This window comes from Thunnus albacares, chromosome 14 (genome assembly GCF_914725855.1).
Source record: "Thunnus albacares chromosome 14, fThuAlb1.1, whole genome shotgun sequence".
Lineage (NCBI taxonomy): Eukaryota > Metazoa > Chordata > Actinopteri > Scombriformes > Scombridae > Thunnus > Thunnus albacares.
The window spans coordinates 19,766,524-19,792,981 of NC_058119.1; the positions used below are offsets into that span (position 1 = coordinate 19,766,524).

At 40.5% G+C, this 26,458-nt stretch overlaps 2 protein-coding genes across 2 annotated transcripts; both read right to left on the reverse strand.

Annotated features, from left to right (window-relative positions):
- Positions 1-2,603: 2,603 nt before the first annotated feature.
- Positions 2,604-13,894, reverse strand: ndnfl (neuron-derived neurotrophic factor, like). The gene is made up of 4 exons (XM_044373130.1): positions 13,397-13,894; positions 10,440-10,693; positions 8,054-8,178; positions 2,604-4,710 (listed from the first exon to the last, which is right to left on the reverse strand). Exons 2-4 carry the CDS (start codon positions 10,616-10,618, stop codon positions 3,260-3,262), a joined length of 1,755 nt encoding a protein of 584 aa, XP_044229065.1. The 5' UTR covers positions 10,619-10,693; positions 13,397-13,894; the 3' UTR covers positions 2,604-3,259.
- Positions 13,895-17,734: 3,840 nt separating this feature from the next.
- sparcl2 (SPARC-like 2) lies at positions 17,735-26,126 on the reverse strand. Its single transcript, XM_044373214.1, has 9 exons — positions 24,929-26,126; positions 24,356-24,437; positions 23,441-23,513; positions 22,405-22,516; positions 22,029-22,147; positions 21,765-21,919; positions 20,911-21,023; positions 19,658-19,752; positions 17,735-18,733 (listed from the first exon to the last, which is right to left on the reverse strand). Exons 2-9 carry the CDS (start codon positions 24,416-24,418, stop codon positions 18,678-18,680), a joined length of 786 nt encoding a protein of 261 aa, XP_044229149.1. The 5' UTR covers positions 24,419-24,437; positions 24,929-26,126; the 3' UTR covers positions 17,735-18,677.
- Positions 26,127-26,458: the final 332 nt, after the last annotated feature.

Sequence of the window (26,458 nt, forward strand, 5' to 3'; positions counted from 1 at the left end):
CATTTACATTACCCAACCAATGCTGTCATTGGTTAGGTAGCAAACTGCCAATCACAACATAGCCATGCCCTAAAGCAAACTCTGCCTTATCATCAAAATTAAATTAAACGGGACCATAATTTACAAAATGAACATCATGCTGTATTGAAGAAGACTTGAAACTAGCGATTGAAACCATAAACTCATTAGGAAACTGTTTACTGAAGTAATAAATCAAGTGAGAAGTAGGGTCATTTTCCATAGACTTCTATATGATTGGACTCCTTTTTGGAGCCAGTGGAGCTCCCCCCTGCTGGCCATTAGAAAGAATGCAGGTCTAAGGCACTTCCGCATTGGCTTCACTTTTCAGACCTGGAATCACCCGCTTGGTATGAAACAAGCTGTTTTAGCTCCCCTTCCCTCCGCCCCCCTCTGTAAAATCCAACTCTGTTCTGATTGGCCAGCTTAGCAGTTGGATTTTGCTTTTTGTTCTCGTTCTTTACTCAAAATATAAACTTTTCAAATACATCCGTATTGAGCTGAAATCCAATCTGAAATATGTGAGTGGACAACACGAACGTACCCAGTCACAAAGATTACAGCAGGACTTATCTGTTTGGTAAATGTTACGCTCATTAGGCTACCTGCTTATTGTGTGACATCTTTATCCTATCTGTGTTCAGCCCTCAGTACTTTTGTAGCTTCTAACTGAATCTCTGTTGTGTGAAGTTTAGTTTGTCTTTGTGTTCCTGGCTGTACTTTTAGAAATCTGCCTTATTTTACTGTTTGCTGATTGCTTTCAGCCATATCAGAGTCATATTAAGTTACTGCTGATGAGAACCCAGCATTTCTTGATTTTGCTGCTTCATATTAAAAGCTTTTAAATGACTAAATAATGGGAGACTTTTATTGTGAAGAATTTATAGGAAATCAAATGTGTGAACTGAATTAGTGGAGCCTCGTTAGCGGCACTATTCTTCGATAAAACAGGTCGAGACAACAAAATATGGAATAGTACAACCAGAAACAGCCACAGAAATGCCATAATGTTAGCAGAGTGGAGCAGTGAACTCCAGCACCAACAAACGAGAGCAGCTGACCAACACACACAGAGTCAGATGACCATATAACATGGGTGTATTATAAGAGCTGGATACTGGACTGAAAATGGTGCCTATTCAGTCCAAGTAGAATTGCTTGCCTGGCGCATATGCCAAAGCAGTTTCTAGCTTCTGGGTTTACTTCTGAGGATATGCAGCCCACTGAATATGTGCCCCAAGTTCCCAATTGGCCCATAGACTTTACATTGTGGTGACATCACAGATTTTTAAATGGCTTTTCTTGGCTCAAGGAAAGTTTTACAAATACAAAAACTCCATTATATATATATAAATATATGACAGAAAATAAGTAAAAGCATAATAGAGCCCCTTTAATAAATAATGTATGTCCTTAAAAAAAGGCACTAATATTTATTCTTAACTTAAAAATAAACATAAATATACAATAGTTAGAGATATTTTAATTTCAATAAACTTTGATGACCAAAATTCTGATTATTAATCATTTATTACTAATTTATTCTAATTTGGTTTATTTTTAAACCTAACCCTGGCTCTATTTTAAATGTTAAAGATCCCCCTTCAGACATGTTTTAAGACATAAAAAAATACTCTGCTTTGAATTTATTTCCACCAAAAAAAAGTTAAATTACCTAGTTGTATTCTCAAAGTTAGATCTATTTCTTCTCCTTCATCGGAAACTCCAGAATCTATGAATGCTATATATACTTTTACTAATTTTTATACTTTTAAGTGCTAGACACAAGATGTCTCCTACTTCACTGAAAACTTCACTCTCAGTGTATGTGCACTGGAGATTTCAAGTTTCCACATCACATGTGTAAGTTGGATACTGGACCATGATTTCACCATGTTTCCAGACCAGTTGTAATGTCATGCTCGTGAGTACACGTCTTAAACTCAGATTTATGATGAGCACAGAGATGAATGTGGAAACAGCCCTCTAGTGTCAAACTGCACATATATCGGTCTGCACAGGGAAGCTTAAACATGACAATGAAGTAACAATAAGCAAAATGCATTTTTGCCTGGAGGGAGACTCAACTTCACACCTGTAGCCCTATATGTAACATGAATCATAACCCTATGATTAACTGAATTTGACTTAATATGTATTAATGACTTCTTGCATAGTAGGCTTCTTACTGACAGACACTTGGAGTAGATTATCAGAATTACTGTCAAAATAGTGTGAAGGTTGTTACTTGTCAGCAAAAGGACAGATTTCTTCTTAACAAATGTATTACTCTAAAAGGGCATGGCAACCCCAGGCCATTGCCATCCCATTTGAAATACAATGTAAGCATCTTTGTAATACTTCAATCTAGTCCAGTCATCTAGTTATCAAAATACTTACACTCATATCATTTAACCTCCTAGAGTTAAAGTTGAAATTCACTTTTGCACTGAACTGAACAATGTCTCATCTGTTACGGTGATAGTTGAAGTTACCCGAAAACAATTTAATTACATGAATATCTAATGTTGGTGTCCAGTTGACATATATGCATCACTCAGTCGAGAACGTACAGATACCCTAGTATTTATTGGTGCGTTTGAAGCAGCACAAGAATACATCAAAGACAATGAGGCAAGTCACTAAGTATTTTTCACTGCTTCATGCGAAAGCAGAACACAAAGATACACACTGACTTTGAACTAAGCATCTGTAGATTGCACCCATCTGTGTTTATAAGCCTGTACAATATGCAGCACTGGAGATATACACTGCAAATCCCCCTGTCTTAGATGTTATCCAATTATTGCCCCATCTGTTTCTGTTGCATATTTGGCACAGTCTCTGTTGTTGTTTTTTTATTGACTTTCTGTCATCACAAACCTCATCTGTCCTTTGTACTTACACACAAAATAAGCACTTGGACAACTGGCACATCATTATCATGACCAACAATGAAAAACAAAATGACAAAAGCACAAGAGTTGTATTGTAAATGTTATGAACTTTTGCTGGTGTGCAGATCCTTCTCATATGCTTTCCATCCACTTGCATGGAGTGCAAGTTAAGTTTGAATATAACCATTGCTCCTCCAGAGGGAATACTTCCTTGCTATGGTAACAGTCTCTCCAAAACAGTCAAATGGCTTTGTTCTCATGGTCAGTCTTTATAGCATGTCCATGGCCGATGCATTTTCCCCTGAACAGGGACAGTCTTAAAAGCTCCTGTAGGGGGCGGCAGCTCAGCATTCCTTTCTGGTCTTCACCATCTTGCTGGCGTACTTGATAGGGATCCCCCAGCGTCTCATTAGATAGACATCAAACACATAGGCCATCCCTGGCTCCAGGCCCCCGATCACAGCTGTAGTGACGGCCCGCCGAGGATTCAGCTCCTGGAAATACTTGCAGAGAACTCTCTCGGTGTCAGAGCGGGACTCTGGCCCCAGACAGGGTGCAGTTAGAGCTGATACTCCTCCAGCATCTGCTTCACTTTTTCCCAGCTTTCGGCGGTACACACAGTACAGGCTTCTTTCTTCTGTGCCCATCCACGCCAGGGTGACAGTGTTGCACCCACGCAACCGGTTAAAGGATTTTATCTGCAAGGTGGGTGGCAGTGACGGGACGCCTCTGCGGTGGTAGGCTGAGGAGGTCTGAATTTTGACTGAAGCCATTAGACCTCCTGGTAGAGCTGGATCTGCAGCAGCAGAGATCTTCTCTGTGGTGGCTCCTTCTCTCTCCAAGTGGATAAGATAAGAGGGACTGCCCTGGAGCCAAATCTGCACTAAATCACCTCCCACAGCCTGAGAGGTCAAAACCTGACCTTTACTGGACACTGTGACCTTGACTTTTTCACCTCCACCGCAGCTCTGCAGGGTGAGGAGGCCACTCTGCTGCCAGCCCCGTGGATTGAAACTGAAGAACTGCTCCGAGTTGGACCCTCTGTCATTGAAGGTCACCCACCTCAGCTCCCCCTCTCTCAGCGTGGTGATCGCCGGCTGAGCCTCCTCATGCGTCCGAGCAACTGCCCCTTTGTAGGCCATGCTGGTCCCATTCAGCCTGTCGATTATGAAGACGTCAAAGTAATACTGGGTGTCAGGTAGGAGCTCGGAGACAGTGCAAACACTCTCTGTCCCTTGACATACACACTGGAGATCAGCATACTCATCGGTGAGGGAAGAAGGTGGACTTTGGGGCTCAGGATAAGCGTCCCACTGCTGCCACCACCATTCTTTCAAAATTGGCCACACTGTGACTCTCCTCCTCCTCTCTTTCTTTTCTTGGTTCTGGTCTTTCTCTTTCCTCATGCTCTCTCGGGCTGCGCAAATGCTAGGGTAGTTTTGCTGAGAGTTGACAAGGACGCAGTAATCATAACTTTTCTGTGTGTGTGGGAGGCTGGTTAGCGAGGCACTGGGCGCCCAGCTGAGGGTGACACTTGTCATTCCTACACCTAATGTGTGAACTTGAGGATCAGCTGGGACCAGAGGGAAGGCTCCTGAGGTCCCCAGGCCTTCATGGAGGTACACTGTAACTCTGGTGTTCTGCTGTTTGGACCGCAGCCTCAGGATGTAGATGGAGGCATGGGGATAGGAAGGACCCCTGTATGTGTCCACTACATTGCCAGTAAAGCTGTGTATTTTCTCCTCAGTCCCAGGACCTCTCCACCACACTTCGGGCGTGCTCTTCTTGGTGCTCCCTGTAAAGAAAGAAAAGAGTTTAAAACATATTTCTCTACGTATAAATGATTAATAACAGCTATAACAAACAGCAAATTAAATTACACAAGGCTCTAAATTGTTGTTTTTAAAGTTCAACATATTCTTACATTCTCACATTCTTATAGTTCAACATATTAGAAGAACTGCTTATCGATTATCTTGCTGAGGGTTAGATGAGAAGATCAATACCACGCTCATGTCTGTGTGCTAAGTATTGAGATAGCTTAGCTTAGCATAACTGGACCTGGAATTTTGTGTCACCATGACGTTGCCAGGCAACAAGCAAACTCCAAGGAAACTATAAAAGAAGGAAGGGTCATTACATCATTATACCAATGTTCTAAGATCTGCTTGGTGCCAGACTTTGGTGCCAGTTCTATTGAAGCCTATGAAAGAAGCATGGAGAAGCACACTAAAACCCAACATATCTATGTCATATGACCTTTGATGAAGAAATGCTTCTACCCAATGACAGAACACACTTCAGAGAATACTTACTGATTTTTTCCAAATGTGTCCCTTTTGTTTATTTGTTATTGATCTCCAAATACTATCCAAAGATGATTATAGGCATACTTTACAGGGCTCAGGGCGAGTCAAATTAAAATGCTCACCATGGCAAATAAAAAAAAAGTTGCAAGTGAATTGTCCCTTGAAAATATTGAGTGCAGGATAAATATTGTTAAGAAAATCTGTACTTCTCTCTTTCTTTTATTTTGATCCAGAGGCTGCTTTGATTGACAGGGCTAATAAAGCTAATGTTATGGGAATATCAGATGTTCAAATGAAACATTTACAAACCTCCTCTGATTATTAATTGTGCATTGGTAGGCTATAAACGAACCCTTAGCTATAAAAAAAAACAAAGGCATACATTTCATGGCTATCAGAAACTTTTAGAAAACTTTTAACAACAAACTTGATCATCAGAAAATAACACATTGTAATTATGAATGAAGCAATCTCTGCCGTGATAAAATCAACACCTGGCCTGTAATCCCATTTGTCTGTTGCCCTGCTGTGACTAATCTACCAAACGCCTGGTCACCATACCAAAAACTGCAGATTATGTTACATAATGTTATCTAGCAGGCTCACAGTTAAATAGTTAGGCTGTTATCAGAGTTTAGCTAACTTACTAACATTAGTCTGTTACTAACCTCAATCACATATAAATCTAGCATAACATTAACATAACATTAACGTAACTTGCATGTAAATAAATAATTGAATTAATTATACAAATGAAACGAAAGGTACCTTTAAAACACATGAAACATTAGCTAAATAACAACACACCAAAATGCCAGTGCCTCCATCACCCAGACTGATAACATGTAAAACTAAGAGGGGGGAGATGAAGGAGTAGTCTGCCCATTCACCACTACACTAACTGTGCTGAGAGCTTTCAAGTGTGGCACCAATGTGCATTCACGCGCTACACAGTGACGTAATGACCCTTCCCTCTTTCACTGTGTCCTTGAAAAACTCCAGGAAGTCAAGAAATAGTCCAGCACATACAGTACCACAAACCACAACATTTTTACATTTATTTTTTTGAATGGATTAAACTTTGAGTTCAGTTTGATAAAATGTGTTAATTAGTTAGCTCAAAAGGTGCTGGTAGGTGTATTTTTGAACTTTTGACAGAGTCAGGCTAGCTGTTTTCCACTGCTTCCAGTCTTTGTGCTAAGCTAAGCTAATCACCGTCCAGCCCCAGCTCCATGCTTGACATGAGAGTGGTATCAAATTTTCTCATCTAACCTTATGCAAGAATGTAAAATAAGAATAGTTCTCATAATTATTTTTGTTTGGATAACCAAACAATCGTGATATGCACAGGAAGTAATATTTTTATGTTTCTGGCAGTATCAACAACAGTTTGTTTGGAGTGAAGTTGAAGAAAGCATCACAATTTAGTATGAGCCACTATGGCCACCATGATTCAACAGACAAAAACCCGTAACTACAGAAATTCATACTTCATCAACAGAAAATACAGGCCACATTTTCTGAGTGCAACATAATCTCTAGAAAGGGTGTTGCTTTCTTATACCTTTACTTGTCAACACACAAGTGTTGTTTCAGCACAATGTTGATGTTGATCAAAATCCCTTAGCAAAATCTGACTAGTGTCTCACTAATTAGAAAAGTATCATGCTGTTTTATGTGAACACAGTCATACATGTGCACGAGTACTCACTGCTGCAGGACACAGAAGCATTGCAAATTGCATTAAGTGCATACACAAACAACAAATTATTGAGGGCACAGACCCCAATGGATAAAGAGAAAATCCTGATCTCCAAATAAATGAACAAATAAATATATAAAATGTCAACTGCCACTTCAAAAATGGTTGTCAGTATTTCCATTCATACCTAAAGTGTTTTCGTTTTGAAGTACGCACTCTTCACTTGAATGACGAAACTGCCAAATAAAAAAAAAAAAACAACCTGTCACCTCTTGTATTCACTGCTCATCTCTCCTTGAAATGAGAAATCGCTCCTCAAATGAGACCAAATGTTACAGAATCAAAGTGAATAATTCAGGCTGGCAATGGGGACCCATGAGCTCAGGATCTGAATGATTCATGTGTCATTTTATAACTCCATACTGTTATTTTACCATGTAGAGAAGCTTGTTTAGTTAACCCGGAAAAGTACTCATGGAGGGCTCTGAGGCATATTTTGGAGTCCAGAAATCTGTGTCTTTTTAGTTTGAGAATTTGATGCTCTTAGTTTACTTGGAGCATGTATTGCCCTGACTTTCATGCCGTCTTGTAAATGTGCTACAAATAGTATGTTTAATCTTCTGAGTTTATTTGATTTGTTTGATTTACTAGGCACAAAAAATGCAGACTATCAACACATATTATTTCTTTTTCAACATTTGATCTGTTATGTTGCCTTGATGTGTGTATGTTTGTGCATTTTATGGCACTAAAATCTAAATCCAAAGTCTCATATAAAATTTATGACAATGTGACAACCAGATACGATCCCAATTCCTATGTCAATGCCTGTATGACTGATCAATAGGAATCAGTTTAGGAATAGTTCATAGTAGAAATAGTTTGATCATCCTCACTATGACATGTGCTTCAATTTCTGGTCATAAAGCTGCTCCAAAAAGTTAAGAAAACTGTCTTCTGCAAGTACAAAGTTAAATAAGATTAAAAGTCTTTGCTCCACTAAATCCCTGCCCGTGATGGTGATGATAATATCAAATGGATCATCTTGGCTTTCCTTGATGTTGTGATGATCTTTGGGGTAAAGTGAGTGTCTAAAGGTGCAGATTGTAGTCTTACTGTCCACTTACACTGCAGGCTCTTGAGGGGTTTGTCCTTCAGGGTGCGGGCAGCCAAGTTCCACTCGATGGGGAGGTCACACGGGCTGACAGTCACCGACATCGCTGGAGCCTTCTTCTTCAGTGTGAAGTATAGCCTGTGGAGGGGAACCAAAGATAACGGGAAGAAGTTGTTTGATTCCTCACAGGGAATGTCAAAAAGATAACATCCTGTTTCCATTCAGCTGCACGGTGATGGATGAGAAGACAAGATATCTTTCGGTGCATACTGTGCAACATCCTTTCATTTTATGGTTGATTTGAAGATACTGTAGACTGCTTATAATTTTCTCTCCTGAAGCTTGAAGATTTCAACGTGGCAGCTGTTTCAAACATTTGCCCGTTGCCGTCTTTCCATTTGCCTACATGCTGATCAGTCGTTTGATAGCAGATCAGGAGAGGTGACCTGGGAATCAGATGATAAGGCTGCATTGACAGTTTCAGATGGATATCTGCCTGTTTGCTGTAACTACCTGAGATCGTGCTTAGCATAGAAACAGTTATGTGCCTTATTGTGATCAGATGTTTTGAGGACAGCATTAGTGCGTGGTGGAATATGGATTTGCATATTAGATGGAGTTTCGGCTGCAGTTAAAGGACATCTGATATTCACGCAACCACTTTGCATATTAGATGGAGTTTCAGTGGTGGCTAAAGGACATTTGATATTCAGGCAATCACTTTTTTAATTCAAACAACCACTTTTCTTTAACTCTTAAGTCAATGTTAAGCTGTTCACCTCCACAAAGATCTTTTTTAAACACCTTTTCTGTAACTGTGTGTCTGTAATTTCTTCACAGCCAGTTACCCTTCATGAAAATGAAGTAACTGCATGGTTATTTGTTAATAAATATTTGTTCTCCTCCCTTACACACACCATTATTCTTGATATTGTGCAGATGGTGGTTGTTTTTAAACAGATGTGCGACACTGTCATTCTCAAGGGCACTTTGCTGCTTATTTAATAGAGTGATTAATTTCTGAATCAATGTTTTCTCTCCATTATTTGCCGTGCGGTTCTGCATGACTGCACTGGTGGACAGACTGCAGCACACAGGGAGATGCATTTCGCAATTTTCAGCTCCCAGCTTCAGAAAGCAGGCACTGGCACTGTTCTGTATGGTTCAGGCCAAATGGGCTCCACTTCCTCTCGCTCGCTCTACAGTGGTGTTGGAATCAACCACTGTCTCAAAAAAAAAATGGTCCGGGGGAATGGCTGGTGACTTGTTATTGAAGTACAGACAAGGGCAGATCTGATGACGAACTGGTGTTGAGTTTTTAAAAATGTAATCACTTTTACACGAGATGAAACAATCTGCCGTTTGAGGTGAGAATTCAACTTGTTTCTTAAGCGAAAAGAAAAGTTTCAAGAATAATCTGTTGGGACGGTCCAGATAAGATTTACTTGCATTGGTTCCCAAATTAATTATTTACTTGTTGACACTGACATTTCAACTTGATTTCAAGACTCTTAGACTAAATACATGTTAAAATGTACAATACATACAAGATTTGCATCTATTTTGAAATTGTTTAACAATAATAAAATTCAAATGCAGTTTTGATAATCCATTAAGCAACAATGTCAAATGTTTGCTGGCTTCACTTTCTCAAATGTGAGGATTTTCTCTGGTTTATGTGACTGTTAATTGAATGTCTTTGGATTTGGCGCTGTCAGTTGGACAACACAAACAATTTGAAAACCTTGGGCTCTGGTAAATTGTGATTGCATTGCGTTATTCACTATTATCTGTCTATTTTCTGTCTTTTTTTAGACTAAAGTGGTTGTTGTCTGTTGTATCCCCACAAGCCTATCGGATGAGCTCAAGTACCCTGTCATCAACACCACCCATCATGTTCCCAATGTGTTGATTTGAATAGATTTAATTTGGATTTTATTTAATACTGTTGATTATATAAAAGTGGGTTGTTTTGATTTTGTTCTCATACAAGATACAGTCTCCTCATCCATGTTCAGATAAGATCTCATTCTTTCCTTCTCTTGTTTTTAGCATGTTTGGTTAGATATTCACACTACTAACAGTTGTAATGGCAGATGTTGGACATTTCTTAATCCTATTTGTGAGTTTATTTTCCTCCTAAACACCAATATCTGGATATTTATAGTGTATATACTGCAGAAGACCCCCAGGTACAATTCTCCCTGGTTGGGAATCATTGAACTAATTAAAAAGATCAAAAAGATAATCAACAGATCAACCAATAAAGAAAATACTAATAATATAATAAAATAAAAAGTTTATTTAGATTATTAAATGGTTGTTGCTCCAGTAGCGACCAACAACACCATGAAAGCATATTGCTTCATACTGTTCTCCCATCCCATCTGTTCCCCTACCTGCGAGTTCGTCCTTTGGGGAGAATTATAGAGGTGATCTTCCCCTCTGGTAACCATGTAGTGGGGCGAAGTGGCACCTCATTCTCAGGTGCCAAGGCTGAGTGTGCCTGGGGCCATGATGTGCTCCAAATCAGCGCCAAAGCTGCACTGAAACACCAGGACAGGGACACGAGTGCCATCGCTCCTTCTTGCTCTCTGTCTCTTTCACTCTTTCACTTTCCTCAGTCAACCCGGTCTTGGATATCTCCCAGGCTCTGAAAAACGTGTGGCGGAAAGGTCAAGAACATCAATCAGACCCCCATCAGCAACACACACTCACACACAGTAACACACTCAAACACACTTTTCACACAGTTTAATTTCTACTGTACCATTCACACAGACACTAAAGAGCTGTAGAGGCTGATGATTCATTGATATGAAGAAACATCCTATCCTATTCAGACAGAATTATTCATGCAGGGGGAAAGAAATGGCCATGCTTTATTACTCTGGGATGTGTGTGTAGCACAGCTTGACACTGTAAAAAAAAATCACCAGTCGCACTGCTTTTCAAAGTGTGAAGTGGGTTGCTAATATGACTCTGAAGTCGATGCCTTTACATCTACATTTCTATTTTTAGTTAGTTGGGGAGTTCAGATGGGTCTGTTCTCCAAATATCTTTCATCATGGGTATTAGCGGCCATTTTATCAGGAGAGAGTGATGCCATGCTGATGTGGAGAGAGTTGCACAAACAGCACCTGGAGCTGCTCTGATACAGTCGAATCCAATCAGCAAACAATAATGTAATGCCTAACAATAGCTTAGGAACTTGGATCAGATTTTGCTGCATCTCTCTCTATCTTTCGGTCTTTACTTTCATTTCTTTCACACTCTATTAGTTTTCCCTGTCTTTTTGTGTGTGTAGCTGTGATTTAGTGTGGGTAGATAGGGTGATTACAGGTCTCAGTGTTCTTTTTCTCCCCAGGGAAAACACATTTGTTCAAAGTCACACAGTCTTCACAAACACACTCCCGCCTTCCTCTAACAAGGTGTATTATGTCAGTGCTTTGCCCTATAGATCAGATGACAATCACAGTGGAACCATGGAGGCGGCTACAGAAGGTACATCTGAGTCTTTTGGGCCCCGGGACGCTCAGAGATCCAAACTCACAAACCGTCGCACAGCTACAAAGTAGTGCAGAGGCGCCTGCTCATTATCCTTGCACAGAAAAAAAAGGGGAGTGAACGACCCATAAAGCTTTAACTGAGAGACATGCAGTGGGAGAGAGGCAGATTGAAATGGGAGGGAGTGAGGGAGGAGAGGAAGGGGAGGCTGAGGAAGGGAGGGCTGTGGAAACGGAGAGCAAGAAGAGGAGGATGTTGGATCCTGGAGTAATTACAGAGAAGGAGACGGAGAGAGGAAAAGAGGAGAAAGTGCAACTGAAGAAGAGAGGGTTGAAATCAGAGAGAGAAAAAAAAACACCTTATTGCCATGCAAGGTTGCAATGAATTTGTCTCGGTGTTTTAGCCAGACCGTTGATTGGTGTTTACTTTAGCTCCCATGTCGAATGGGTTCTAATGTGTCACATATTACCAGACGGCTGCGCAACCTCACAGCCCCTTTCACACTCCCCCCCTCATTCAATCTTGATAAAGATGAAGACACAAAAAAGCTTGGCGGGCTATTTTCTTCAAAACGTACCCGCTGATAAAATATGCATACGGTTCCTCAGCAAATTATGGCCAATTGAATTTTCATAAGGCAAAAAAGGCTGGGTCTTACAGAGAGAGGGAGCTTAGTGAACTTAACTACCGCCCTCTATAAATAAATACACACTCCCCTTTAAACACAGGAGCTCATGACTTTGATGGTCCCGCTCACTCTGTGCTCAGCTGCCTTTTTTTTTTTTTTTTTCATTTAGATGAGTTTCCTCTTTCCATTATGTTTATCCCAGACTGTCAACTGACTGAAATTTACTCTGGATACTGTTTGGGTTTTAATTAAAGCTACTCCAACCCTGCTCTGTTTCTTTTTCTTTCTCTCCCTCCCGTTCTTTTTCCTGCCTGCTTTTCACTTTATTTTGTTCCCCCTTATTTAGAAGTTGGTGCAGGCTCAGTTTCAGAGGGACAGGTTGAGTGCTGTGCGCTATCTGTCCGCACATTGTATTAGCTATCCTCTATCTCTCTGTGCTCTGGCAGGACCATCTGCCTTCTGTTATCTGTGGGCAGGGACAGATTAAATGGCATGGGGTGGTCCCTGCAGGATCCGTTGTCCCCCCTAACTACTACAGGCAAAGAACTGGCATGTGGCTCATGGTGGGGGTTGATGAGATGATGGTGGGGTAACATGCACTGACCATGGAACTTGATAGGATTTTACGGCTGATTTTCTACCTCGCTGCATGTACGTTTGAATGTGTTTGCCCTTCTCCTGTCTTCCTTACTTTCATTGTCCCTTTGTGCCTGCCTCTCTCTTTCTCCTTGTCTCATATTTTCTTCCATGCATTACAGTATACGCTGTGCCCTCTCTTGATACACACTTTTATGCCCGCTCTTTCTCTGTGATCACTGTCCCACTCCACAGTCATACTTTTCTTTACAAGTGACAAGAGAATTATTTGTAGTCAGAGAGAAAAGACAGGCGCAGTGAGCAATAAAATACATAGACGTCAGATGAGCACATCCTTCAAATATGCAAAAACGTGATGCTGTCAAGATGAAAACAATCCTGCAACAAATGAAAAGTGCCCTGCATCTGTCTCAGCTCTTTTAAAAACCCTCTAGAGACCATACACACACACACACACACACTTACACACACACACACACACACACACAGACAAGAAAAAGAACTGATCCAAAGAAACAAGTTGCTGACTTACACATCCAGTTGAAATTTGAGATGCTGACACACACACACACACACACACATGCTCTGCAAGGACAACAACATGCATGCATGCATCCTCCTTACCTTCTCTCAGTGCAAGCTCTCCCTCTCCGGCGCAGGGAGTGAGGGATGGGATCAAATGAGAGAGGGAGCGAGGATGGTGGAGGAGGAGAGGGGGATGAGAGCCGGTCGCAAGGAGAGGAGGAGCGACAGCAGGTTGTTGTCGGGTGTTCCACTGACTCTGTCTCCCATGGGCTGCTGCTCACTCCCTACTTCAGGAGGTGTCTCTTCAGGGCTCAGGTGTCCCTTCAGGGCTGTCCCAGCTCCTCTGTGCCTTGGTGTGTGGTGCAGGCACTCTCCTTACTCTTTCTCTCTGTCTCTCAGTCCTGCACACGTGGAGGCTCGTCCTGCTAGACACTGTGTGAATGTCATCCGGTCACTGAAGCCTGTATCCCTCTCTTCTTGTTCTCCCTGTGTCACTCTTTTTCCTCCCTCTCTCCTGTTCTTTTCACTTGTTCCCTGCGTTCACCTCCTCCGGTGGTGAACAGAGCTCACTTGCAATTCAAATGGGCTCATGTGTGATTGTGTGTTTGTGTATCTCTATGTGCAATCTGAGAGTGAGGGAGCAAGTGGGTGAGTGTGAGGGGGCTGACAGTGAGGTTGCTGAATGGGGGTGGTAATGAGAAAAGAGAGAGAGAGAGAGAGGGAAGAGAGAGAGAGAGCAGGGTTAGAGGAAGGGGAGGTGATGTAAAAGTTAAATACATTAACCATTCTCTAGCTGGTCTGATAACATCTGTATTAGGAGAGGGCTGCAGACAGCATGTTGGAGGTTACACTGTCTTTGTGCCCTTATCTCTTGTTGGATCAGGTGCTTAGACTGCCTCTAAATGAATATGTTTAAATGCAAGGACAGCCCATCAAACACTTAATGGATTTATGCAAATATCTTGTGTGCTTGTCAGCTTTAAAAACAAATTAAAACTGCACCATGTTGAGTCAAAACAAAGAAAAAATTCACTTGTTTTGTAGCAGTGCTGAGGAAGCTTGTATTTTTTTTTACTTCTACATTTTTATCATTATTTATTAAGAGAAAACTATATTTATTTTTATGAAATTATAACATTCAAACAAAGTATACAAGAATGTGATCAACTTTTTATATATTACGCCACTCAGGGCCGCTTAAACTGGTTTGACTGGTACTGTATAGAGTTTAGCTACAGTTTTAGAATATTATTTACTATTTAAAAAAAAGTAATTTTAGCGATCAAATGTGGATAAAAGATGTTGGATTTCAGTGGATTTTCAGGTGGTGATTGGAATAAAATTCTGAAAATGTGAATCTAGTACTGACCTTGAGGTTCACTTTTGGATGGCTTTGAGGCCCAAGTTATCATGTTTCAAAGAAAAAAATAAACAAATTACATAATATATATAATAATATAGAATAATAAATAAATGCACATGCTGTTTTGTGTTAAACCACTCAGTTACTAGACATACTGCTGTAAAAGTGCATCCACATGCATTTGACATATACTTGCATATAGATACATATAATTTGACAGTAAATCAGATCACATTTTATTCTTTTAGTTAATGCATACAAGGTTAATTTTATGCAAGTTAACAATAAATCTCTCTGTCCACTTTTCTCATCAAAGCCTTTGTATGGAGTTGAAATAAAAACCTTCACCCCTTCATGTTATAGTGCATCAGGGCACAATATAATGAACTGGAAATCTACCAGACAGAGAGCTTAAAAAGTCTGTATACAGGACAGCCATATTGCAGGCTTTATGCCCTCCACCTATAGGTCAAGTGTAGGTCTCAGGGGACTGTGAGGGCATTCATATTAGTGGCTCTCCAACCCCACCCAGTCCTCACATCTCCACACAATGGTGGGCCTCATATACTGTGCTCTCTCTCCTTAGCTCTTTAATCAATATCATCAGGAAAATAGAAAGAGGCCTGCCACATTGTGTGTTAACTCCCCCTTTCCCATCCTGTGATGGGGCCTTTTCTCACTCATTCACCAGGTACTTCAGTGTAGGGCTATTGAGGTCACTCTGAATGGGACCCACTCCACCCAGAGGGAATATTGTCTGACCACAGGCTAAAATCTGAGAGACCCCCTCTCTGCCTTCCTCTCTGTCTCTGTCTGCCCGTCTCTGCCTGCATCACTTCAAAGAAGAATAAAAAATGTGGCACATGAGCGCTATTAATATATGTATCACTTCTGTGGCCACAACTGGTCTTCTTTTTAAGTGAGGACCCTTTGCTGCGGCTGGACTCTCTTTCAAAGCCACCAGTCCTCCTCTCTGTATCCCTCTCCATTCGCTGGCCCACTTTACAGTCCCTAAGAAGTTCTGAAAGTCGGCAATCTGGCAGAGCACGATACGGCGGCTGCTTTTGAAGATTGGATGGTGATTAACCTTAGAGAGATTACTGCACACATACAGCTTTGTGTATGAGCTGTGTTCTAGCAACTTTAATACTGTTTTTTTTAGGAGAATTTGATTCGAGAATCAGCGCATTCTGCACACTGTAGACTGTTTTATTACACCTCAGACACGGAATTGATGCACAAGCTTGGGTGACACACACTCACAAGCTCTCACACACATCATCTCTCTCTCTTTCACTGCCATCATGACTGGCCTGAATATTTCTTTTGATCCCACAGCTCCCACCCCCCTTCTTGTGTTGCCGTTTAATAATTTATCGACATACAGTCACCGGACAAACTCCATCCGCAGAGAAAGCGACAGAAAGCGAGAGTAAAAATTTCATTTGGCATAATTGCATGAAAAGAAACTGCAAAACTGGCCTTTTTATCTATTATTGATATGTGCTTACGAGTCATGCATAATGCAGGGGGCCGTCTTATGACAACCATGTATTAAATATCATGTTCTGGGGGTCGGGGGGTCTCAGGATGCATGCTTTCAGTGCCACAGTTAGTTGGCTTTTGTATTGAGTAATAGCCTGCATGGGATGAGCTGTAGACGCAAAGAGAGAAAGACAGATTGACAGTGAGAGAATTAGCAAATGATATAGGGGGACATGAGGGAGGGAGGGAGGGAGGGTGTGCTAGCTGACAACGGGTTAACAGGAATCTTTATTTTTAACAACATGTCATCACCAGCCGCCCATCTGCTCCTGTGCTGTCAGAGTCCCTTGAGAGTGTGTGTGTGTGTGTGTAAATGTGCGTGTGAGAGAGAGAGAGAGACAGAGAGAAAGAGAAAGATGCAAGCAACCCATCACAGATCAGATCACTGATCAGCACCCAAAGGGAAAGGGAGGGAGCACAAGGTTAGAGAGGTGGGTGGCACACAGATACTGTATCTCTCTCTTTTTATATCCAAATGGAGAGTGAGGACAGTAGGGATGGAGGTGAACGGTGTGTGTGTGTGTGTGTGTGTGTGTGTGTGTGTGTGTGTGTGTGTGTGTGTGTGTGTAACAGGGAGGTAAAGCAGGATTAGATGGATCAATCTACAACTGCCCTTTCTGTGTTTGGATGGGGGGATGGAATGAGGTGGAGATGGTGGTCCAGAGGTAATGAGTAGGGAATCTATTAGGAGAGAGGTGGGGGGTACACACAAAGAAAGAGCAGTGGTGAGGAGGAGAAGGAGGAGGTGGAGGAGGAAGAGGAGGAAGAGGCGGGTAAACCTTGCTGGACCTCCAGGGGTGGCCCCAACAACTCTTTTTTTTTTTTCCAGATAAAGGGACTTGTCCCTGGGGAAGAAGGGAGTGATTGTGGAGAGATGTTTGTTTATGGAGGTAGTGGGGGGATGGACTTTGTATTCAGAGCGTTTTTTTTTTTTTTTTTTTTTACACAGCAGAGAGACTGGACTCACAGCTAACCGTTCCACAGGTCACTCATCATTAGCAAGTACAGTTTCATCTCAGTTCAGTACAGTTATTTTCCTTGCTCTCACTTTCCTCGAGCCTGTTTTCTTTTGCCTCATCACCAGTATAGTCTTGTTTTTCACTGAGCATGCCAAGATGAACTGCAGCCCTCCAGTGGTCCACTCCACTTCATCAAAAGTTTTCAGTGAAAATCTGATGGAATGAAAACATCTTGTTTTGATATTTATGATGATGCACTTTCTTTTTTTGCACGACATGTAGAGCAAGCAGTCCTCAGTCCTTGTTTGCCTCACGTCTGCAGTGAATCTGCATCTCATATTGAATACTGAAATCTCTCTCCTTTTCTTCATCTTCCATCCAATGTCTTTTTGTCTTCCCCCACCCCTCATCCTTCAGGCATGGTTAATTTGAAGGCTAATTAGTCCAGAGAAACCAGTCATACCAAAGAACCCACCCCAGGCCACACACATCCTCCTATTGATCTTGGCACACCAACACAAGCACAACCAAACACACATTCGTGCACAAAACAGAGGCAAACAAACAAGATGCAACAAGAGTTTTTAGAGCAGCATGTATTGTGGATGGTATATACAGACAAAAAGTCAGCAAGCATGCATTATACAAGTTTTCTGACCTTGACAGAGGTCAAGTGTTCCAGATATTCTGCATCATGCTCCGGGATGCTATTTACAGAGCGGTCTGTAAAAGAAATGTTTTGGAGCATCGAAACCTTTTTTCCTGCATTTCCTTTCTCCTTACTTCCTCCCACTTTCTAAGCTAACCCTTCCCCCCTCTCACTCTCCGTTCTCAGTCTTTCCCTCATTTCTGATCCATTTTTTATGCATTACTCCATTACTCTCAACTCCCATTTACAGTGCATTACCTCTTCCCATCTTTCACAAACACACTTTGTACTTCTCTCTTCTTCTTTCAGTCACTTTGCCTCCCCCCTCACTCTCCTCCAGTACATTATGACACTTTCATCTAATTCTCCCCTTCACCCCCTTTTATTATCTCTTTGTCTCTTCTCCAGTCACGTCATCTCACACTAAGCGTTCCTTTTCTCCTGATCTTTATTTCCCATCTAGTTTATCATTCTCTGTACATTAAGCTGTCTGACTATGCCACTTTCATCCTCCTTTTTAATTGGTTATTCAAGCATGCCATGTCATTTTGTATTTAACATTTTACCAACTGTCTCTGCTCTTTTACAACACAAATGTACAAATGTCAGCAACTGTAATTAACAATACTGGCCAGACATTTATTTGTGCACACACGAGTGCACAGACAAACTGCAGACTTTCATATTTGATGATGTGATAAATCACTAATATATTACCAGCTGCAATACTGAGTAAAACAGATGAGTGAGCAGTGTGTAGAGATGGCATCCTGTGAATAACTGTGATGATGGTAGTGGTAGATTGTCTTCAGAGAGTTCTTTACAGTACAAAAGAGAAGCAGGAGTCAATAACCATTTTTCATCTCAAAGGTAGTTCTCTTTGATTGTAGGACACAGCTTGCGGGATCCCATTCGCATTGCTGCAGATAAAAACAAAAAACAAATGATCTCGGTTTGGAATTGCCTGTGTATTTTTAAGGCTGATTGCAGTAGTTTCAGAGCTAAACAACTTTTAGATGAACATAAATAAAGGATTCAGTATTTCTCTAACAGAATCTTGTTTATGTTGGGAAACAGTTTCCTTGAGAGAACGTTGTAATCTGGTACTACGGTAATTATTGGTAAAATAAAAAGAAGGTTCACAGTTATTTGAGTTTCTGTTTACTTGGTGGGGGGTTATGACTGTGACCCTTCCTGCAACCCTGCAGACAAAAGGAAAGTACTGTAGACAATTGGCTTTATCTTCTTGGGAAAAAAGCTTGTTTTTAACAGAATCTTTAAAAAATATAGGATTGAAATGTGTCTTGTGGGTAATGGTCTTTAGTTAGTGGAAAATATAATATTTAAGAGCAACTCCTTTGATTTTTCACATGAATATCATTTTAATCATGATGAGGAGCATCATTATTCATGTGCAAACTGAGGTATGTCCTCTGGAAGGAATTTTCTAAAGTCTGAGATGTCATAAGGGTTATTAAATTTAGTCAGTAAAAGTCAGAATAATTTTGTCCTCTGCTTCTTCTTCTTAAAATCTTGCAAGTCCATCAGCTTTATGGAAGTGCAATACTAAATTTCTCCTTTAATGAATCAGTGCCCGAATCATCACCCAGAAAATTATTTTCCTAAAGAGAGAGAGAATCTATATTTCACGGCATGGAGTGATTATGGAAATATCCTGTTAAGTTAGAATCTTTGCTCTTCTTCAACTACACAAAATACAGTAGTCTATTTTTATCTGAGCTTTCGATTACAGCAAAGGGGCTTTAAATGTTTTATGAGCTTTATCAACATCTGTCTGTGATCATGATGAATTAAAGCAACATTGGGCAAAAGATATGACTAACACATGAAATGGTAGAACCAGGCCTCGGAGCGATCCACGAGACAGGTGGTCCACTCTCTCAGGGTCACTTTCCTGTTCCTGTTGCGGTCACACGACCTGCAAACACAGCACATTACACAGCATGGTCAAACACATGGTCATTTTTCATACTTAAGTACTGTAAGCTCATGCTCTTGTCACATTAAATGACAGATTTGTATTGATACACACAGGCATCATATAATGACGTATCTATATGTATGGAAACAACTGCAATGGGGCTCTTCAACAGCCATTGTCTTTCAGTTCACCCTGCGGTGTTATCTCTGAAGGGTACTCCTTCAATTTGTGTTAATCCATGGGCAGCGGGAGACACAGTGGGTAATAAACATTATCATTGCTGGGAATGGTTTGACATTGACACAGCCACAAAACCTGTCACTGCAGACTGGCAGAGGAATAGGGGGGTTGGGTGGGAGAAGGGATGTTAGAGAACGGGGAGGAGATGGACGGATGAAAGAAGAACGAAAATGACGGCGAGATCGACAGAGAAGGAGGTTGAAGATGAGTCTATTTGTAGAAAAGAGGAAAGGAAAGTAGGAAGCACAGAAGAGGAGAGGAAGTGCTTCAACATGGAGGAGGAGTAAGATGATGGCGAGATGGTGGGGTCATGAAATCGGAGGGGAGGAGGACACAGGAAGCGGGGACTGGCATGGTGGATGAATGGATGGATGGCGTACAGAGAGAACAGCATGGTGGGAGGTGCAACTTGGTCACAGAGCGGGGGCGATATGCATCACGGTGTGACATTTTTAACCCTTGGTGTTTCAGTAATTAGCTAAAAAAAAAAAGAACATATTGCAAGAGACAGAAGGTACTCATTGGGAACCTGTCATGTCATGGTGATATGGACATTATGAGCAACACTGTCCTTACCAAACCAAACACTCAGTCACCTTATGGTGAATAGGATTTCATTTACTTATCAAACAGGCCATGTTATCATAGCTTTTTTACCTCCCACGCAACACAAAAAATGACTTTAAATCGAGTGTTAATTAAGGATTAGAGGGATATGTTTATATTCATGAAGGCTGTGTGAAGGCTACGACGCGATGTGCTTCTAACTTTCCAGAAAATACATGACAGTAGTGAAGTAATTAAAATTTGAGTCAACCAATCATGAGATAATTTGCTTGTTTTATCCCAGAGTTAAAATCCTGGAAACAGCCCTGTAGCATTAGCTGCTGGAGGTGACTCTTTTGTGGGACTGACTGAAAAAATTGTGTAGCACAGTGCTCCAGAGGCATCCTCTTGTAATGCAGCTTCTTCAAGTCCCTGCGGCTCAACTTCCCATCTTTGTTCTTGTCCAGTAAGGCAAACCTTTTCTAAAAACAGAGAGAGAGAGAGGGGAGAAAGTAATAATGGGAAACAAGGAGTTGTTAATTGTCCATTTTCATCCATGTTAGAGTTAATAAAACATGCTTAATCTAGGAAGAATGTAGATGGGTATTGGAAATGTGTGAAGTACCATAAAAATAACCATTTTCAAAAACACCATATATCATTTTTCATATCATCAAAAGAACGCATGAGCTTTCGTTTAATTCATTTGAGGCCAGGAGGTCAAGGTGGCTGGCGGGAGGATCTTAAGTTACGACTCCATTCATCCTCTTATTGAATAATTTAGTGATTATTGACCAAATCCTATTTATACGTGGTGTTCTTGAGAGCCCATTCTGTGGACGGCCACACCACAAGCTACACAAAAACTTGCCACTTACAGTAGGTTGTTAACATCGATTTTTTGCCAGACAATCCAGTTTGTATAGTAGCACGATGATGGTGCCCGGTGTCAAAAACATGTTTATGTTCGGTATTAAGTTACGCTGGGAGTTAAAGTGATCCCTTGGTATATTTTTCTTCCGGGCTATAGTCTCATTGCTGTTGCATTTGTGTTGGATATTGATTTTATTTGCATCATCATTAGCTGAGGTCATCATAGATCATAAATCATGTGTACTACTTTACAATCATCTTATCTCCTTGGACGCAGACGTTTGGTGTCTGATTTTCTCCTCAGATTTCAGCTCAGTTTCCCTTTGCACCAAGAGTGATGTTTCATCTACCTGTGCGAGTTGTGTCCTCTGGGCGTGGCTGAGGCAGCTCTGGGTTGGGGCAGCAGGTGTGTAGGACTCTCCCATTCGACTCAGGAGCAGAAACCAGTCCAGGAGACGGTATGGAAACTGGCCTAACTCCTCCCCAGTGCATTTAGCCTTGGGGACTGACCAAGAGGAATAACATGGCTAATTGGGAAGGCTGCAGTACACAGCGGAAAATGTGTTTAATATCTAATAACTAATTAATCTAATGCTATGTGTGTGTGTGTTTACCCAGACAGGGTCCTGTGTGAGCCAGTCCAGTGTGGCGTCTCTTTCTGCAGGCTTCTTTATGCAGAAAACATTCATTCCCATAGGTCTTTCCCAGAACACTGCACACTGGCGCCCTCTGCCTGATTGCATGAGCCAGTGCCCAAATGAAAAATTGCATGAGAGGATGGATCACACTAGCATGCACAGCTGAATTATTTATGATTATATTTTGTGATCTTGAAGCATTTTTAATCCAAGGATAGCAAATGACACTTGTATAAATATAAAATATGTATTGTTACTATATAATTAAAGGTACATTTACTGGTATAAAACAGAATCAAATCAGACTCCTAAAAGGACTGTCGGTTGGTTGAAATGATATGCCGTCTTTTACCTTGGACAAGACTGAGGACAAACACACTTTGGGATGAGGACTCCATTTTCCTGAACCACTTGGCACCAAGATCCTACTGGACTGTGACACTTCAGGAGCTTGCAAAGCTGTTCTGAAACATGGAAAAAAAAACCCTACTGTTTTGCTGTATATTTTTTACTGTTTTCTAGTTTACTTAAATGTTCGTTCACTGATTAAAGGCCTCTTCTTATAACCTTATATTCATTTCAGTAGCCCTTCAAATTTAAGGTATTTTGGATGGGAACATCAGATGAAATGTCTCATAAGGGTTTATTTAAGATAATGAAATGTCATAAAGTGATGGATGAAAAAAGTAAGTTGGAGGAAGAAAAGGAAAATAAATGAACGATGGCAGGAAAATGAATGATTTGACAACCATCTCATTTGAATCATTGCTATACATTCAATTTTTGGTCCAAAATACCATACCGTGAACATATGTGACCCAAAAAGGAAAGACTGCACTGCAGGATACTGTAGATCTATGTTTGTTTGTTTTTTTACACATTACTGATCACATCCTTAGCACAGAAGCATTAGCATTATGGACAAGTTTTCTCTCTCTCTAAACTATAAAATGGATTTATTATTTAGTCACATATTCTAAATCGTTCTTTTTATTGCAAATTCAAATGTAATCAAGCACAAGAACCATCTATATCATTGTGTGCACAATCTTTTCATTATACATGTTAATTCAAATTATTTGTACTTTTTATTGTTAGTATCTAACAACAGTAGGTTTTGAATGAACAATGTAAAGTCTCCATTACTTCGTTTTAAACTATTTCCCTGACTTAGAGCTGCCTATGCCAATTTTGGATGTCACTCATTTGTTAACCAGCTACGTAAACAATTTTAAATATATTTTTCATCACTAGATCTAATATAAAAGCTCAATGTGGTCATTTTTCTTTGAGTTTGGAAGATGAGCCAATAAGCGTCTGTAAGTGATACAGTATAACTGGCATGGAGTCAGACAACGGCCTTTCTTGGCAGTATTTAAAAGTCTTACCTGGCTTTACTCTGCCAATATATGGTCTCAGGCTCTCCTCAGCTCGTCTCTGTCTGTGCTGAGCTCTACCTCTCTGATCCACCAATACACACACACACACACACACACACACACACACAAGATGCAGGATCACACATCACAGGATTATATGCTTTGTCATTATGGAGGCAAACACTAAGCACAGGTATAAACTTTTCTTTCACTGTATACCCATCGTCTTAAACTGTAAAACAGGAACCATGACAACAATCTCTGTTTTCATCAGTGTATACCTCACAGGCGAAGAGAGTCATCATGAACTTTTAATCTAAATCACCAAAAAATATTAACTTCTCTAGGTCAGTGTCCTGTAAATAATAGGAGGCATTGCATGAAACCACAATAAAGATGGTGTGCGTTCTACATCCATGTCCTGCTACAGTAATACTTCTAGAAACTTTGTAGTCGGCGCCAGGTCCACATCTGCTCCAAAAGTCCTCCCAGATCAGATGAGAAACAGGTGCAATGCTGACCCAAAATACTTTAACACCTGTTGCAAAGCAATCCTGATCACCATAACAGCACACAGGTGAGGAGAGATTGTGTGAATTTATTCTAATATCCTATTAAATATCTATAATACAACCATGTCATATTATTCACCTAATGTTTGTTTTTTGTAGTTGCAACTCGGGTTATGACTTACAATTAGGTCACAAAACATAAATATGATTTTTATGATTATTTGTATCAGGGTTTATGCCCAACTTGTTTGTAGTTTTAACTAATATTCCATTTTATCATTCTCACATATGAATATATCCAGGAATATAATCTATATTTACACTACACTACTACTACTACTACTACTACTACTACTACTACTACTACTATAAACCCTTCAACCCTGTGAGCCATAGATAAAATTAGACTCACCATGGCTGTGCAAGTGTGAAGACTCAGCAGCAGAAACAAGACAAAGGTCAAGCTTGGGTTCATGGCTAAGACATCCAGTTGGCTACAAGAGAAAATTTCCAGCAAAGGGAAAACACTGAAAAAATGAATCTGACCTTGCAAACATAGCTGTTGCTGACTAACTCTGCAGGAAATACTGTATAGACTGAAAAATAAAATCATACATATTTGCACTTATTTCCAGCAGCAGCATCACTCTGCCTTTACATTTCTTGATATCAATTACATTTTAGTTAAAATCTGAAAATCAAATTGTGCTGTTGGTCTATCAATATCAGTTTACCCAGATCCATTAATAGATGCATTTTTCTTATTTTTCCTCTTTCTTCTTTGGTGTCATTTACTGACTATTACTCTATTTCCAGTCATTACAATAATGTAGCGGGAAACAATGCAGCTCATTGAGTCTCAAGAAAACAATCAGTTTCCATCACAGAGGAAACAGGGAGTTGGATTACACGGAGAGGACATTCAGCTCTCAATTGAGGAAGTTATTACAGTCTAATAAGTCATTTTCACTGAAAAAAAACTTACCAAGGCCCCTGTCGCTCCTTTGTTCCCTTGTTATTTCCTTGTTAGTGCTCTCCTTCTTCTCCTTGTTGCCAGATATCTTTTACTCTTCGTCTCACTGGCTCCTGTGAGGGTGTCTTCTTCTTACAGCCCTCTTCAGGTGTCTTTACTGTTTCCTTTCATTTGAGCCATCTATTTTTACATTCTTGCCTTGTCCAACCCCTCCTCTCTGCTCTCTCTACCTTTCCCTGTCCATCTGACTTTCTTCTCTTCACATTAGTTCCCTGTTGATTGCAGCCGAGTGCACAGGTATCTTAAGTCAGTGTTAGCTTAAAATGCTGTCCAGGTGACTGTTGCTGAGATAGAAAATGGGGGGAAAAGTACAGGGGAGTTGTATTTACTGAGAGAAAGAGTAAAAGAGAGAGAGAGAGAGAGTTTTTTGGGAAGTGGAGTGGTTCTCATTGAAGTTGGCACTTGTCCACAGAAAGATTTACAAGCGAGGGAGAACACATGGTCACACTTTTTCTCACTCTTACAGTCATAATCTCTCCGCCCTATCTTTCTCACATTAACTCACTTTGTAATTCAGACACAGGCATACAAACAAACACACACACAAGTTAAAATAATGAGAAAGAGAGTGGATTTGTTTAGGGGAGGGACACCTCTACAAATATGAAATGTGAAATTGGAGAGCTACAGGCGAAAACTAGAGAAAGCAATCTCTGAAGAAATTGGTTGTGAATGCTGAAAGCTGAAATTAATTGCACTGCATTGCTGGAAGCTGAATAGTATTTAGATTCTTCCAAGACTAACATTACCTGCAGGTGGGATTGAACCTATGACCGTATGTTAATAAGACAGCAACACCATGCACTGAGCTAAAATACAGTTAGCAAAACCTGATTTTCATATTTAGACTTTTAATTGCATAAAAAATAAGGGCTGCAGCTTTGACATTCTTATAATATTAAAGGGCCCTGAAGTTGTATTGAATGATGGTACATGATAAATATATAAAGCACCTTTGTTCATAACAGCAATGTTACGAGGAGCGCTGTCATGAGCCGGTATCGAACCCAGAATTTGCAGTCTAACAGGGAAAGCTGACCATTAGCAGGGGTTAATCAGAAAGCCTGTATAAAAGTCACTGGTATAACAGTCTGCAGCAAGTGAGTAACGTGCATATCTATCTTCATCATGGTTTCAATTGTTTTAATGTTGATCAGAGAGAAAACCATCTGACTCTGATGCACATGTTTAAAAAGACACACAATGGACTCCATCGTGTAAATTGTCCAGAACAAAATGTTTTCTAGGCAATTTTCAAGTCACTGTAAAGCATGCTGGGAAGTATATTCAAATGCATAACACTGTTTCTAAACAACTTAATTTGAAGAGAGGAGACAAGGGGATAAGGAGTGAGGTTTGTGTGTGTGTTTGTGCATGCCAGTATGTAGCGTGTCTTTCTATTTATTATTTTAGTGTGTGTGTGTGTGTGTGTCCATGTGTGAGACTGAAACAGTTTCGAACTGTGAATGAATGTTTGAATGT